Source organism: Trifolium pratense, linkage group LG2 (assembly GCF_020283565.1).
Source record: "Trifolium pratense cultivar HEN17-A07 linkage group LG2, ARS_RC_1.1, whole genome shotgun sequence".
In the NCBI taxonomy this organism is placed as follows: Eukaryota; Viridiplantae; Streptophyta; class Magnoliopsida; order Fabales; family Fabaceae; genus Trifolium; species Trifolium pratense.
The window spans coordinates 20,095,454-20,110,767 of NC_060060.1; the positions used below are offsets into that span (position 1 = coordinate 20,095,454).

Sequence of the window (15,314 nt, forward strand, 5' to 3'; positions counted from 1 at the left end):
TATAAAATTTTAGTTTATAAAAACGTAGAAGAGAAAGAAAGAGTAGACACATCACACATGTGATATGGTGGAGAGAGAATTGAGTTAAGCCATCACGTGTTGAAGGAGCATAATATTACTGTGCACCATATTATATCAATCTAAGGGTAATTATTAGGCGGTAAATGGTGGCATAATGATACTTAAGGCGGTAAACAAGAAAGAGTGGAAGTCAAGAAAGAGAATCGGGTTTGGGCTTTAAATTATCTTTCAGCCCAAATAACTGTTATATATATATCTCCAGGTTTCCGATTTTTCATTCATTCATTCATATCTCTCTCTCTCTCTCTCTCTCTCTCTCTTGCTCTTGCTCGCTCCCTCTCTCTCTCTCTCTTGCTCGCTCCCTCCCTCTCTCAAGGTATGTATGTATGCATTTTCATTCTTGTTCTTTCGTTTTCAATACTTCTAGTTCGAGTTGTTTAATTCATAATCTATCTTTTTCCTTTCAATCTTTTCTCTGATTAATTGTTTAATTCATAATCTATCTTTTTCCTTTCAATCTTTTCTCTGATTAATTGTTTAATTCATAATCTTTTCGCTCTAGGGTTTTTATTTGTTGTTTTAGGGTTCACGACTTTCATAATTTCTTCTTTTATTTTTCAATTCAATATATTATGATTATTGTTATTGAATTGGGGATTGTAATCCTTCTTTTCAAATAACAATCCCTCGATATACAATACGGTCACTGTTTGTGAATTTGTGTCTCACTCACGTTTCTATAAAACAACTTATTGCACAAGCGCTTATCATAAGCTATTTTTACTTTCAAACACAGAATTAACTTTGAGTGTTACTGAAACTCTTAGTGTTTTATTATTATTATTATTATTATTATTATTATTATTATTATTATTATTATTATTATTCTTATTGTTATTATTATTATTATTATTAAATTTGTCTATCTATTTGTTTCCTGCTTTTAACAATATTTTTCTTTCATCTAATTTCACAGCATTAGATTATGGATAATCTTGGTAACATGAGATATTCTATGGATTACTGCTTGGCTTACCGCTTGTATAATCCTGACTCGTTTATTTCGTCCAGCACCGCAAAGTGTTTCACTGAGCCTACGAAAAAATCATGGGCAAGTTTTTTCTTGTTAATGTGTTAGCAATGCTCTTGATGTTTTTGTTTATTTGTCCATGTTTTACTTGTTTAATATTTAATATTAATCTCTAAAATCTCTAATCTTGTAGCTTGCCCTTCTGGAAGATCAGCTGGAATCAGACATTCGATTAACTGAACACTTGAAGGAGAGGCTGAAGCTGTTGCAGGAATCTGGTGCTGATCCTGAACATATTGTAAGTTTTTCTGGAAATGTTAACAATGTTTGTGCTGGGCTTTTTAGCAATGCTTTTGCTCCAAACATTTTTAGTTTCTTTTTCCATGTTTTAGCTCTTTAATATTATTAATCTCTAAACCCCGCAGGATAGAGTCCACAATGATTTACAGAATATGCTTGCTACCTTGGAAACTGATAAAGCTGAAATCGAGCTTGAGAAAAAGGACATAGCTGAAGCTCAAAAACATGCAACTAAAGTTTCAAAGCAGCAGGTGAAGAGACCAAGGCAGATAGCTAAACCTGGAAAGCAGACAACTGAAGTTCCAAAGTATATGGAGATAATAAACAACACTGAAGTTCCAATGCAGAAGGTGAAGAGACCAAGGCAGATAGCTAAATCTGGAAAGCAGACAACTGAAGTTCCAAAGCAGCAGGAGAAGGAACTGAGGCTGATAATAAACAACACTGAAGTTCCAATGCAGCAGAATAAAGTGTTGGAGGCTTAAGAAGAACGTCATCCAAAATGTGGTCAATCAGTTTATATGAGTACCATGTATTATACTTGCATCTAGCAAGTGTATTATCCATGTCTTATTATTCTTACTTATATCCTATAATTAATGTACGTCTAATATTGTGTGTAATATTATGGTTTTAAACCATTATCAATGAAGTATTTGTGTTGTGCAATCTATTTCTGTTCAGTGCATGAATTCTAAAGTTATTGGATATGTGTGAAATTGTTGAGCCTTCTTGATAATGGCACAACCTGTTCATCATAGAACTACTCTGATACGAGACTTGTTACTCGTTCAGTTTATGGTACTCGATTCCTGGTATCCAGGGACGGAGCTACATACATCAGTATGGGGGCATGTGCCTGCACAATGTTTTTTGAAATTGCAACGTATATACTATATGCCAATACTCCCACCCAACATATGCACACTCTATGAAATTTGCAACATTCATACTAGTTCAACTTATTACAACCACCTATATATCTAACATATAAAATTCTAAATGATTAAAATTTAAAGATTATGCTAACTAGTCTCCTTGGAGTACTGGTTAAAAAATTAAAAAGTAAAATTTATATTGAAAACAATACATTTTATACTTTTAAGAATTTAACTACACAAATTTTAAGATATTTTACTATATTTACTTCCTTAACTAGTGTCATGGGGGCATTAGTTAGCATTTTCGAAATTCAAAATATAAGCATCAACTTTTTCATCATTTATATATATATTTCTTTCGGTCTCATAAATAAGCATTTTTTCACTTTTTAGGTTCATTCAATAGATAATATATACAGTCTATTATATAGATATGTTGATTTAATAGATGATATCTATTGAATGAACCTAAAAAATAAAAAGTTGTTTGTATATAAAATCGGAGGGAGTATTCTTTTTAAATCAAAATAAACTGTTACATTAAGTTGTTCTATTCCAACTTCTTTTTTTCATATATAACAAAATAATAATCACTATATAACCTTTACTTTGTCTTAGAAGAAGAGTAAATGTGTCTTTACTTTTGTTCAAGTGTGATATTATGAAATTTTTTTGTTTTGTGTTTAACTCTATCGCCCCCACAACCTAAAATTTCTGGCTCCGTCACTGCTGGTATCCAACTTCTTCTAACTCTGTTCGTTCTACTTTCAAACCTAAGGTGAATTTAATATTCAATTCCGTTTGTTTGTCTTGTTTATCATATAGGCATTGTTACTAGTGAATGTGAGACTGCTTAAGACTTTATTTTTCATCATGGTATGTTTTATATGGACTTATTTGAGCTTATGTACCTCATCACTTATGAGACTAGTTTGCTCTGTTTGAGTATGTTTGATGGTAAGATTGGTGTCCTTTGGATTAGTTCGTCTTTTGTTGGTGATTTTTATATTAGTTTATGATGATATTTTGCACCTGAAGCTGTGAAGGCTTATGAAGGAACATTGTGAGGATAGTTTGGGTTCAATCAGATTTAGGTGAAGCAGTTGCATGTATTAATGCCGGTGGAATTGTTTCATTCTTGGAAGAGATTGGTGAAGGTATCGTTGGTTCAGTTTTGTCATTTTCTTCGTTAACATTTCAACATTTCAGTTAAAAGCTCACAACTTTTCATACGTTTATTCAGTCAATGCTGAAAGCCTAATTGTGGTTTTATAAATTATCTATACAGATTCACAGCCTCTTCAGTGGAAGATATGCAAAACCTTCGGAAGCAGTGCAGGTCGTTGATGTTCAATTCGGAATCTCTGTCTCGTTTGAAAATGGTTAGTTTTAGAAGTTTTTTCTAAAACAACTGAATGTCAAGTCGCCACTAGTAATAATTAATTCATTGAAATGTTTTTTTATCCACGTACATGCTTTTCACTTGAAAGTAAAATAGTAAATACTATTGATTTACATTTTTTATGAACACCAAAGGTTGTTTCATATTCAGTTGTTCATTTGAGAGTTTTTGAGCTCTTGGATCCCTTGGAACTGAGTAACTGGCAGCTTCAGGTGTAACTAGCTTGTTCCATCTTTGTTTCATGAAATGTGATATTTAATATTTTTCTTACAATAACCCAACATATTTTGTTTTTCTGTTCTTTCTTTGTAAGCTGAATTTCAAAATGTTATTGAATCACTCTCTTCATTTGGAAAGGCTTTGTCCCTCTCTGCGTCCATATCTTTGAATCCACAAAAGGGTGGAAGTCAGGAATCCAATTTCCTTGTAGGTTTCAATTCAGATACCAGAGCTTAATTCTTCCAAGGTAACTAAATCTAGTTCAAATTCAGTTACTGTCATTTCATTTTTATTTGAGCTGCATTGTCTTAAATTTCCATGGTATGGATGTTGTCTTCTAGAATTGTCTCTACGTGCATGTTAAGTCTGAACTGCAACTGTTACAGTCTGAGATAATAGGGAAGACTTCAGTTTGAAGGCGTGTTTTGAACCTGACACATGTCTGTGTCTGACACCGACACATGTTACTTTCAATTTTCCAAAATTTTTATCATTGTACAACACTCCCCCTCAAGCTGGTGAATGAATATTTATCATTCCCAACTTGGAAACAATTCTTTCAAAGTTATTGCCGTTCAGCCCCTTAGTTAGAAGATCTGCAAGGTTGCCTTGGGAAGAGACATATGGAGTGCAAATTAGACCACTCTCTAATTTTTCTTTGATGAAGTGTCGGTCAACTTCAATATGTTTGGTCCTATCATGTTGCACTGGATTATGAGCTATGCTAATAGCAGATTTATTATCACAATAGAGTTTCATTGGTTCATCACTCTTTATCCTCAAGTCTTCCAAGATGCTTTTCAGCCATAGTAATTCACATATACCTTGTGCCATTGCCCTGAACTCTGCTTCAGCACTAGATCTGGATACCACACTTTGTTTTTTACTCTTCCAAGTCACAAGATTTCCACCTAAAAAAGTGCAATATCCTGTAGTTGATCTCCTATCCACAATTGACCCTGCATAGTCAGCATCAGTATATGCTTCAAGTCCCACACTTCCATTTCGTTCGAACAAAATTCCTCTACCTGGAGTTCCTTTCAAATATTGAACAATTCGGAGTGCAGCTTGTAGATGAATCTCCTTTGGTTGGTGCATGAATTGGCTGACCAAGCTTACAGCAAAAGCAACATCAGGTCTAGTATGTGATAAATATATTAGTTTGCCGACCAATCTTTGATACCTTTCCTTATTAACCGCAACATCTTCTTCTGCATTCCCCAACTTTATATTTGGATCAATTGGTGTACATGCAGGCTTGCATGCTGTCTTGCCAGTCTCTTGCAAAAGGTCGGTAATGTATTTTTGTTGGGATATGAAAATTCCTTTCTTAGAGTGAGCCACTTCTATTCCCAAAAAATACTTCAATTTTCCCAAGGTCTTAATCTCAAATTCCTTGGCTAAGTGTTGACTTAACATTTGCTGCTCCTCTTCATTATCGCCTGTTACGATAATGTCGTCCACATACACCAATAACACTGTGACTCCCCCTGACTTAGAGTGTTTAACAAATAAAGTATGGTCTCCTTGACTTTGTTTGAAGCCCAAACCAACCATAACTTTGGTGAATCTTCCAAACCAAGCTCGTGGTGATTGCTTTAGTCCATATAAAGCCTTTTTTAACTTACACACGGTGTTGGCAGCAATATCTTCACGATATCCAGGGGGTACATCCATGTAGATCTCTTCTTCAAGTTCTCCATGAAGGAAAGCATTTTTTACATCAAATTGCTGCAAGTTCCAATTGTAATTAGCTGCTAAAGATAATATCACCCTAACAGTGTTCATTTTTGCAACTGGAGCAAATGTCTCAGAGTAATCTATTCCATAAGTCTGAGTGAACCCTTTGGCTACCAATCTTGCCTTGTACCTCTCAATAGATCCATCAGCCTTGTATTTTACAGTGTATACCCATTTGCACCCTACAGGTTTCTTTCCATTTGGTAGAGAGACCAATTCCCAAGTATTGTTCTTATCAAGTGCCTCCATTTCCAAATCCATGGCTTGTTTCCATTTCCTGTCAGACAATGCCTCAAACAAGGAAGTAGGTATTGTGGTAGTGTTTAGACTTGTGAGGAAGGCTTTATGGGTAGTTGATAATTGTTCAAAGCATAAGTAATTGGATAGAGGGTAAAGTGGCTTGTTGGTGCAGGTTCTAGTATTTTTCCTATGGGCAATTGGGAGATGTAAATCTTTAGAGTCTACTGGTGTTATTTCTCTGGATTTTGGGTTTTTATGTTTTATCAGAATGGATTCTGGTTCCCTTTGTATGGTTGAGCTAGATTCTGGTTCCTGGGTATGAGAAAATTCTGAAATTGAATCACTAGAGTTTGAAGGGTCAAGGAAAGTTACCTCATGTAATGTTGGATCGGACTCATGGATATGAGTAGATTCAGGAATGGTCTTTTTTCTTGTGTATACTAAATTCTTCCCATATCTCACATCAACACCAACATTTTCATCTTTCTCAGAATCAATTTCAGTCTCAACATTGTCAACTTTAGTTTCAATATTTTCAAGATCAATTTCAGTCTCAACATTGTCACCTCTAGTTTCAGCCTCAACTTCTGGCCCGAAATTAAGGTCAGGGAGTATAAGAGACTCATCTTCCTTACTTGTGCTCTCCCCCTGAAGATGAGTTTGAATGAAGTAACTTTCATGTTCATGGAAGGTGACATCTCGGGAGACAAAGAATTTATGAGACGGTGGATGATAACATTTGTAACCCTTTTGGGTGGAAGAATACCCTATAAAGACACACTTTAAGGCTCTAGGATCAAGTTTCCCTCTACCATCACTATGGATATGGACGAACGACTTACACCCAAATATTCTAGGAATGAGATTACAAGAGGTGGACACATCAGGATAAAATGAGGATAGAACCTCCATAGGAGTTTTAGAGGCAAGGACACTAGAAGGTAAACGATTTATGAGATACGATGCGGTTAAAACCGCCTCTCCCCAATACTTCTTGGGAACCTTATTTTGGAATAATATAGCACGTGTTTGATCTAACAAATGCCTGTTTTTTCTCTCAGCAATCCCATTTTGTTGGGGTGTTTTGACACAAGAGGACTCATGAATAATACCCTCTTTTTGACAAAAGGAATTAAGTCCTTGATTGAAGTAATCTTTGGCATTATCAGACCTGACCCTCTTAATACTCACTCCAAACTGGTTTTTTACCAATGAGAAAAAATGTAGAAACACAGAGGTAACCTCGGACTTTTGTCTTAGTAAGTAGACCCATGTAACCCGAGTGCAATCATCGATGAAGGTTACAAACCATCGAGCACCCGATATATTTGGAACATTAGAAGGACCCCACACATCAGTATGAATTAAATAAAATGGAGAAGTACTCACTTTGTTACTGACCGGGAAAGAGGCACGTTTGTGTTTAGCAAGTTCACACACCTCACAACAAAGACTCTCAACATCTAAATTTTTAAAAAAGGAAGGAAATATTTGTTTCATGACTCTAAATGAAGGATGACCAAGGCGACGGTGGTATAGAAAGACTTTCTCCCTGTTGGTCTTAATTGATTCCGAAAAAAGTGAGTTGTTGTTGAGTGGATTTGGGGGGAGATTTTGGTTATCCAAGTAATAAAGACCATTCAATTCTTTCGCATTTCCAATTGTCCTCCCCGAATGCTTATCTTGAAAAACACAAGCATTGTCATAAAAAATAGCATTACATGATAGGTTTTTGGTGAGTTTTTGTATGGAAATTAGGCTAGTAGACAATTTGGGAATGTGAAGGACATTTCGTAGGATTATAGATGGACTTATTTGGATATCTCCTTGACCTGCTACAGTTAAAAGGGTACCATCTGCTGTGGATATTTTCTTGTTACTGAGACAAGGTGAATAAGTGGAAAATTGTGTGGGTAAGGGTGTCATGTGGTCAGTGGCTCCAGAATCCAGTATCCAATATTGGTTATAGGGTTTATCCGAAGCATTTAATCCAACAGAAAATTGAGACTTACCAAGAGAAAGTGGAAACGGAAACATACCTGAATATGCCAGAGAAGTTGTAACCGTTGTTGGTGTCTCCAATTCACTAAGAAAAGATTTCAACCTCTTTATTTCATCTTGGTTGAGTGGAACAAATCCTTTTTTTGACATATTGACCGATGTCATGTGATTGTCTTAATAAGGAGAACAAAATAGAAAAAAATCCAAGTTTTTTTTTTTTAATGAACAGTGACGCACAGTACTGCTATGAACAGTACGCGCGTGAACAGTGTCGTGGATGAACAGTACCACGTGAACAGTGATTTCGCAACTGTTTGCTGAAACTGCAATAAAGGCAGTAGTAACAAATCCTAATCCTGCAATGAAGGCAGTTAGGGTTTATGACCGCAATGAAGGCGGCTAGGGTTTATGCGGAAGCAAGGCCCTCAAAGAACGAGAGCTCTGATACCATGTGAAAACTGAATATATTATTATATTTCAAGTTATGAATAATTTACAATCACTAATGTGTTTATATAGGCTATTCTAACCTAATGGGCTCATGGGCCAAATACAAATTACTAATAGAAGATTACTCCTAATAATAGAATATTTACTATTTATTTACAACAGTCAACGTGTCAGTAAATCCTATGCTATCACTAATTTTATTAATGATAAATGTTTTTCCCATAGACATCAGGCCTACCTTGCAGCGATTAACAGTATTCAAGAGCCAAAGAATTACCAAGGGGCTGCAAAGCATTCCGAGTGGCAAAAAGCTATGGCAGCAGAAATCAAAGCCTTGGAAGACAACAAAACTTGGGATGTTATGCTACCACCAGTGGGAAAGAAGATAGTGGGATGCCGATGGGTCTACAAGGTAAAGTACAAAGCCTCCGGAGAAGTTGAAAAGTACAAGGCAAGGCTTGTAGCAAAAGGGTTCACCCAAATAGAAGGAGAAGATTTCAACGAGACTTTTGCCCCTGTAGCTAAAATGACGACAGTTCGATGTCTTCTTTCAGTTGCTGTAGCAAAAGGGTGGGAACTCCACCAAATGGATGTAAGCAACGCTTTCCTACACGGGGATCTCGAAGAGGAAGTCTACATGCAAGTTCCGGATGGATACCAAGTTCCTAAAGAAGGAATGGTTTGCCGTCTGAGAAAATCTCTATATGGCTTGAAACAAGCTTCGTGAAACTGGTACTCAAAACTCTCTCAATCACTTTTAAACTATGGTTTCCAAGAATCCAATGCGGATCATAGTTTATTCACTTATACTAAAGAAGATAAGTTCATGGCTGTATTAGTATATGTGGATGATCTAGTAATTGCAGGAAATGATAGTTCTTCATGCAAAGAATTCAAGCAATATCTAAAGCATTGTTTTCACATGAAGGACCTTGGATCTCTTAAATATTTCCTAGGCCTTGAACTAGCACGAGAAGCAGTTGGGCTGTTTATTTGCCAACGCAAATATACTTTAGATATTTTAAGTGGGTGCAAGATGCTTGACTGCAAACCATCTTCTTTTCCAATGGAGCAAAACCAAAAACTTGCTTTGGATACAGGGCCGATATGCATAGACCATCCCGTTATAGAAGGCTGGTTGGCCGCCTAATATATCGAACCATTACGTGACCAGATATTACTTATTTGGTTCACATATTGAGCCAGTTCACGCAAACTCCTCATCAGGCTCATTGGGACGCAGCCATGCGAGTACTAAGGTATTTAAAATCGTCTCCGGGACAAGGTATTGTCCTACCTAAAGATAATGATCTCCAATTGGTAGGATTCTGTGATTCAGATTGGGCGTCGTGCCCTTTAACTTGAAGATCCACCACAGATTACTTAATGAAAATAGTGTTAGGATTTTTGGGTCACAATAGTAATATTACATGTGTTAGGGCCATTATGTAATTAGCCAAAGCATCAGTGGTCTAATTAATAATTAATAATAAGTCTATGGCTAAAGCATAAATATCATGAAAGGTAATTTATTGTGTAGATACCATAAGTCAATATCTAATTTGATGAGGGGCCAAATTAGAATATTGAAAACTAAGAAATAACCCTAAGGTTATTTATAAGGGTTATGGTCCCCAACTGTAGAAATAACGTGAAAACGGCGCTCAGTCAAAAGTTCTCTCTTCATCCCCATCAGAAGAGGTTTCAGGAGCCAATAAGGAATTCTACAGTTGGAAGATCACACATACCCGTGACCTTTGATCATCACATATGGAGAACTCAAACTCAGGTACGCTTCCGCTTATGATTATGATTATGTTTTATTTCTTAATGATTAATATGATCGGTTCTAGGATTTATGAATCAATTGAATCCCTAACAAGTGGTATCAGAGCCACTCATGTTTAATCATTGAGAAAATAAGGTTTCATTATAATTTCATATAATTCAGTATGCTCATCTTTTGTTTTCGGATTGAATTTAGTTGAATTCTGTTTTTCGGTTTCCGTTTAATTTGGATTGCGATGTGCAATTATTCTAATATTGCACAGTATCGTATTATAGGTTTATGCTTTTCAGGATAAAATTTTCTTATGCTACCGTTTGGGAATTTCGGTTCCCTTTTTTGTGATATCCATTATGTTCTGGATGTTCCATTCGGCCCCAATTTTGATTTGGTTTATTTTTATTCATCATATGATCTTAAGAAATAAATTGTAAGGTGTGCGTCATTATATGCTGTTTGTGATTAACAAACCAATCAGTGATACGTTATTTGTGCCTTTTTTCTTTAGTTTCTGCAATAATGAAACAAACTGATGTATTTTAAGCTAAGGTCCTCTTTTGGTTTTAAAGGTTTTAGTTTTTCTACTTTTGATGCCATACAGAAATCTTGTTCTAGTTTTGTTTTTATGATGAGGATTCAACTTTGTTTGTGGGCTGCCGTTTTAATTTCATGAGAATCCTTACTTTAGAATTCAGTTTTCCAGTTATGTACGGCAGTGCCAGTCTATTGATGTATATGGCATGCACTTATCGTTTTCTCAGTTTTGCAGAATGAAACAAACAGAGTTTAAGTTAAGGTATTCTTTGTTTTGTTTCACATGTGCTGCAATTTTCTTTTGCTTCAAATTGATCCCATATATTATGTCATTTGGTTTCAATTCAATAAGAATTGATTGCGATTTTCTATAACTTTTATGGGTTTCAATTTTTCTTCTAGTGCCATACAGAAATCTTGTTCTATTCTTTTTCAAATATGTAAAGAAATTGGAACAAGACTCAAGTACAGTTATGGAAATTGCAAGTTGTGTTCTTATACTTGCAAATTTGGTTATCATTTTGGTAAGTATTTTAAATTCAAATATTGGACAGTTTAAGGATATGTATTTTAAAATAAGTTGATTGAAACATAACGTTGCCAAAGTAACCTCTTTTGTGGAGATTAATTTATTTTGAAATACAAAAGGTTGTGTGCTTGTAACTTATGTGAATATTTAACCGGCCCAAAGGAAGGTAACTATTTTACAGAATTATAAGTGCAACTGTGGTGATAAACGTGTGATAATTATTCGGTTTTACGTGTGAATAATAAATTGGCCCAAAGGAAAATTTGTTATTTGACATGTTTTTTTATTATCAGTGTTTGATTACTACGCCAAGGTATCACTGAAAAGTTAATATTTTGTCCAAAGATAGAATGTTAATGGATTCCCGATATCTTGTAATGGGATTTATCTTTATTTGAATTTAAAATTACTTTTATTTTAAAGCTTATTTGAGCATATTTTGCTTGTTTTTTTGTTCTCTCTTCAGTTATGAATAACATGTTGAAGTTTACTTTCAACGTCAATTTAGTTAAATGGCTCAAACTTCAAGTTCTAGAAAGTAAATCTTTTGATAGTTCTTGAAGTATGGATCTCGACGTTGCGTTAAGGATTGATTCTCTCTCACCTCGTACAGATGAGAGTACCTCTAAACAAAAGAGGGAAATTGGAAGGTGGGAGAGGTCAAATTGCATATGTTCGATGATCATAAGGAATGCCACTATGGGAACATTCTAGGGCAGACTATCTGAAAAGATAAATACGGTAACAGTTTTCATTAAGGAAATTTGAAAAGAGGTTTTTCAATAACGAAAATTTTGATATACCTATGTTTTTTTTTTGGGGAAACCTTAATTCAATAAAGTATAAGGATAAACTGCAGATAAAGTGTCTCAAAAGGAACAACAACATAAATAATTTAAATCAGGTAACGATAGTTGTTTCTTTTTGTGGAACTAAAGGGAAAAGAAATATTACTTTAACTGTCAAACATGACATGTTAAGGGAAGGTATATTTCTTATCTGGTTTGTTTTAAGGTTGATTTAACTTTGGTATGTAGACACACATGTTGGATAGATTCGGGTGTCACAACTAACAACAGTGTGCCTATGTAAGGTTTTATGAATTGTCGGCAACTAAGTGATGGTGAAAGATACATCTATATGTGGTTGACGACAAAACAGTTCAAGTTGAGGCAATTGAAAAAAAAAATTTAGATTATTGATAAAGACTAAATTGTATTTGGATTTTGATGAAACTATTTTTGCACTGTCTTTCAAACAAAAATTAAGTTCTATTTTTATTTTGAACCTATTTGGTTTTTTCTTGTTTATTTGGGAATGAAAACTTAAATTATTTCAAAATTTAAAATTAGTTGGTTTTGGTTCTTTGTCAGGTTACAATAATCTCTATTCAATTTAACAAAATTGCTTCATTTAATTAACCAATGAGAATTCAGGTACATTTGACACAAGATATTGGGTGACATCTCCAAATGGAGAATAAAGAGACTTATGTCAAGTGAAATCTCAGACTCAGGTTTTCCAGAAAAGGGAAAATAAACCAATAAAGGAGATATGAGGCCAATGAGACTTTGGATGTCTTTGAACTTATAAATATTGATATTTGTGTGTCATTCTTTCCGGCTGTTTGGAATGGTAAACAATATTTATAATGTTCAAAGACGATTTTGTATATGGCATCATTTGTCTCATTCATGAAACAAGAAAGTCATTGGACATATTCAATTTTTATTTAGGCTGGAGTTGTGAATCAACTCGACTAAAGAATCAAAAAGAGTTAAGTTTAACCGTGGTGGTAAATACTATGGTAGATTTAACAATTCAGGTGAACAACATCCAATAATTTATTCAATTAAAACTGCAGCATATGCCCTTAATGTCCGGTTAAAGCAAGACCTTTTAATACAAATGAGAAGAAGGTACATGTTTTATGATCCCACAATTAAATTTCATTTTTTTATCAGGAGTTCTTTGAGGATGTCGAGTTTGCAGGGGGAGATATGGTTATGGAGGAATATATTGATATTTCCACAGGTGTTTAACTCTCCATACAAGAAATTGTTCCATATGAACAAACTCTTACACCTCAAGAACATATGTCATTCAGGAGTCCATGAGAGAAAATAGAAATACAATAGATGATTATATTGTATTTATCCAGGGACATAAGGTTAACATTGGAATGATGGATGATGATCTAATCAGATTTCATCAAGCAATGAAAAGTTCTAACTCTCAAAGGTAGATCGGTGCCCTAAATAAAGTGATAAATTCCATAAATGACAATGACATTTGGGATTTTCTCATTGCCATAAGGTGCGAAACTCATTGGTCTTAAATAAAAATTTAAGACCAAGAGGGATTCGATAGGCGATGTGGAGAGGTAAAAAGCTCGTCTTGTCACAAAAGGATTTACATATAAAGAAGGCATTGATTATAAAGAGTCTTTCTTTTCGGTTTTTTCGAAAGACTCTTTTAGGACCATAATGACATTGGTGACACATTTAGAACTTGAGTTACATCTGGTGGATATAAAGACAATGTTTCTAAATGGTAACATTAATGAAACAATGTATATGGTGCAGCCGGAAAATTTTGTTTCAAAAGATTCAAAATATATGGTTTGCAAATTTAAGAAATCCATATATGAACTCAAGCAAGCATCTCAATTATGGTATTTCAAAATTCATCAAGTGATCATCTCATTCGGTTTTGAGGTGAATTTGGTTGATGATTGTATATATCATGAGTTGTGTGGGAGCAAATATATTTTCTTGGTTTTGTTTGTCAATGACAAGACGGTGAACCATGTGGCTAAGGGAGACAAGTTTAGTCTCAAACAGTGCCCTATGAATAACTTTAAAGAAAAGTAAATGCAGAAGATTCCTTATGATAAGTAGTAGGGAGTCTAATATGTATATTCAGTTTTGTATGCGTTCAGGTATTGCGTACAATTTTTGGGATGTTGGGCAGATATTTAAGAAATTTAAGATTAGACCATTTGAAGCAGCCAAATGGGTCATACAGTATTTAAAGAGAACAAAAGACTACATGCTCATGTATTGGAGGTCAGATTTTTTATTTTTGAGATCATTTGGTGTACTGACTCCGATTTTGTTGGATGCAAAGATAACATATCATGAGGCATCTGATTATAGAACTTTGTCACGGGGCTGCACAGAGTGGATAAGGAATTGAAACACCACTAAAGTTATTTGTGACAATAAAATATTAGTTCTATTTTCAATAACAAGGAACTCGACAAATTCAAGAATATAGAGATCAAGTTCTTGTTATTAAAGATTAAGTTCAGAGTGAACGGTTGTCTATAAAGCATATCGGTACAAACTCCATATTTGCGGATCCGCTTACTAAAGTTTTTCACCCAAAAAGGCTCTATGAGCATATTTCTCGTATGGGTGTCAAGTCATTAAGTGATATTAAGTTTTAGTGGGAGTTTGTTATTTTTAATGCTTTTATAATATAGACACACTTCAGTTCAAATAAGGCTTAAGAATATTTTCTGCAGAAATAAAGTTTTGGTATGTTTACACTCTGACTTTGGTTAAGGTTTGATCTCACTAAGGATAAGGAGGACCAGTTGAAAATCGACATATACAGACCAACTTCATGTGATTTTCATGCTACACATTTCATGATGGATCTATGTCATTTAGTTATGTCACTATTGGTGATCATTGATGGGTTTAGTTATGATTAATGTAACGAAAATCACCTTGGTTCTATATATTGGCATGACTAATGGACGAGATAATTTGGATATGCTTAAGGAATATAATGGCGAATTTTGAGCTCATAAAGTCTAACACATGTGTATATTACATATGTGACCAGTGGGAGATTGTTAGGATTTTTGGGTCACAATAGTAATATTACATGTGTTAGGGCCATTATGTAATTAGCCAAAGCATCAGTGGTCTAATTAATAATTAATAATAAGTCTATGGCTAAAGCATAAATATCATGAAAGGTAATTTATTGTGTAGATACCATAAGTCAATATCTAATTTGATGAGGGGCCAAATTAGAATATTGAAAACTAAGAAATAACCCTAAGGTTATTTATAAGGGTTATGGTCCCCAACTGTAGAAATAACGTGAAAACGGCGCTCAGTCAAAAGTTCTCTCTTCATCCCCATCAGAAGAGGTTTCAGGAGCCA

General features: G+C 34.6%; 1 protein-coding gene across 1 annotated transcript; it reads left to right on the forward strand.

The window, feature by feature from the left end:
- The first annotated feature begins 302 nt into the window (after positions 1-302).
- On the forward strand, positions 303-2,020 carry LOC123906881. Its single transcript, XM_045956897.1, has 4 exons — positions 303-397; positions 998-1,132; positions 1,245-1,349; positions 1,477-2,020. Exons 2-4 carry the CDS (start codon positions 1,007-1,009, stop codon positions 1,834-1,836), a joined length of 591 nt encoding a protein of 196 aa, XP_045812853.1. The 5' UTR covers positions 303-397; positions 998-1,006; the 3' UTR covers positions 1,837-2,020.
- Positions 2,021-15,314: the final 13,294 nt, after the last annotated feature.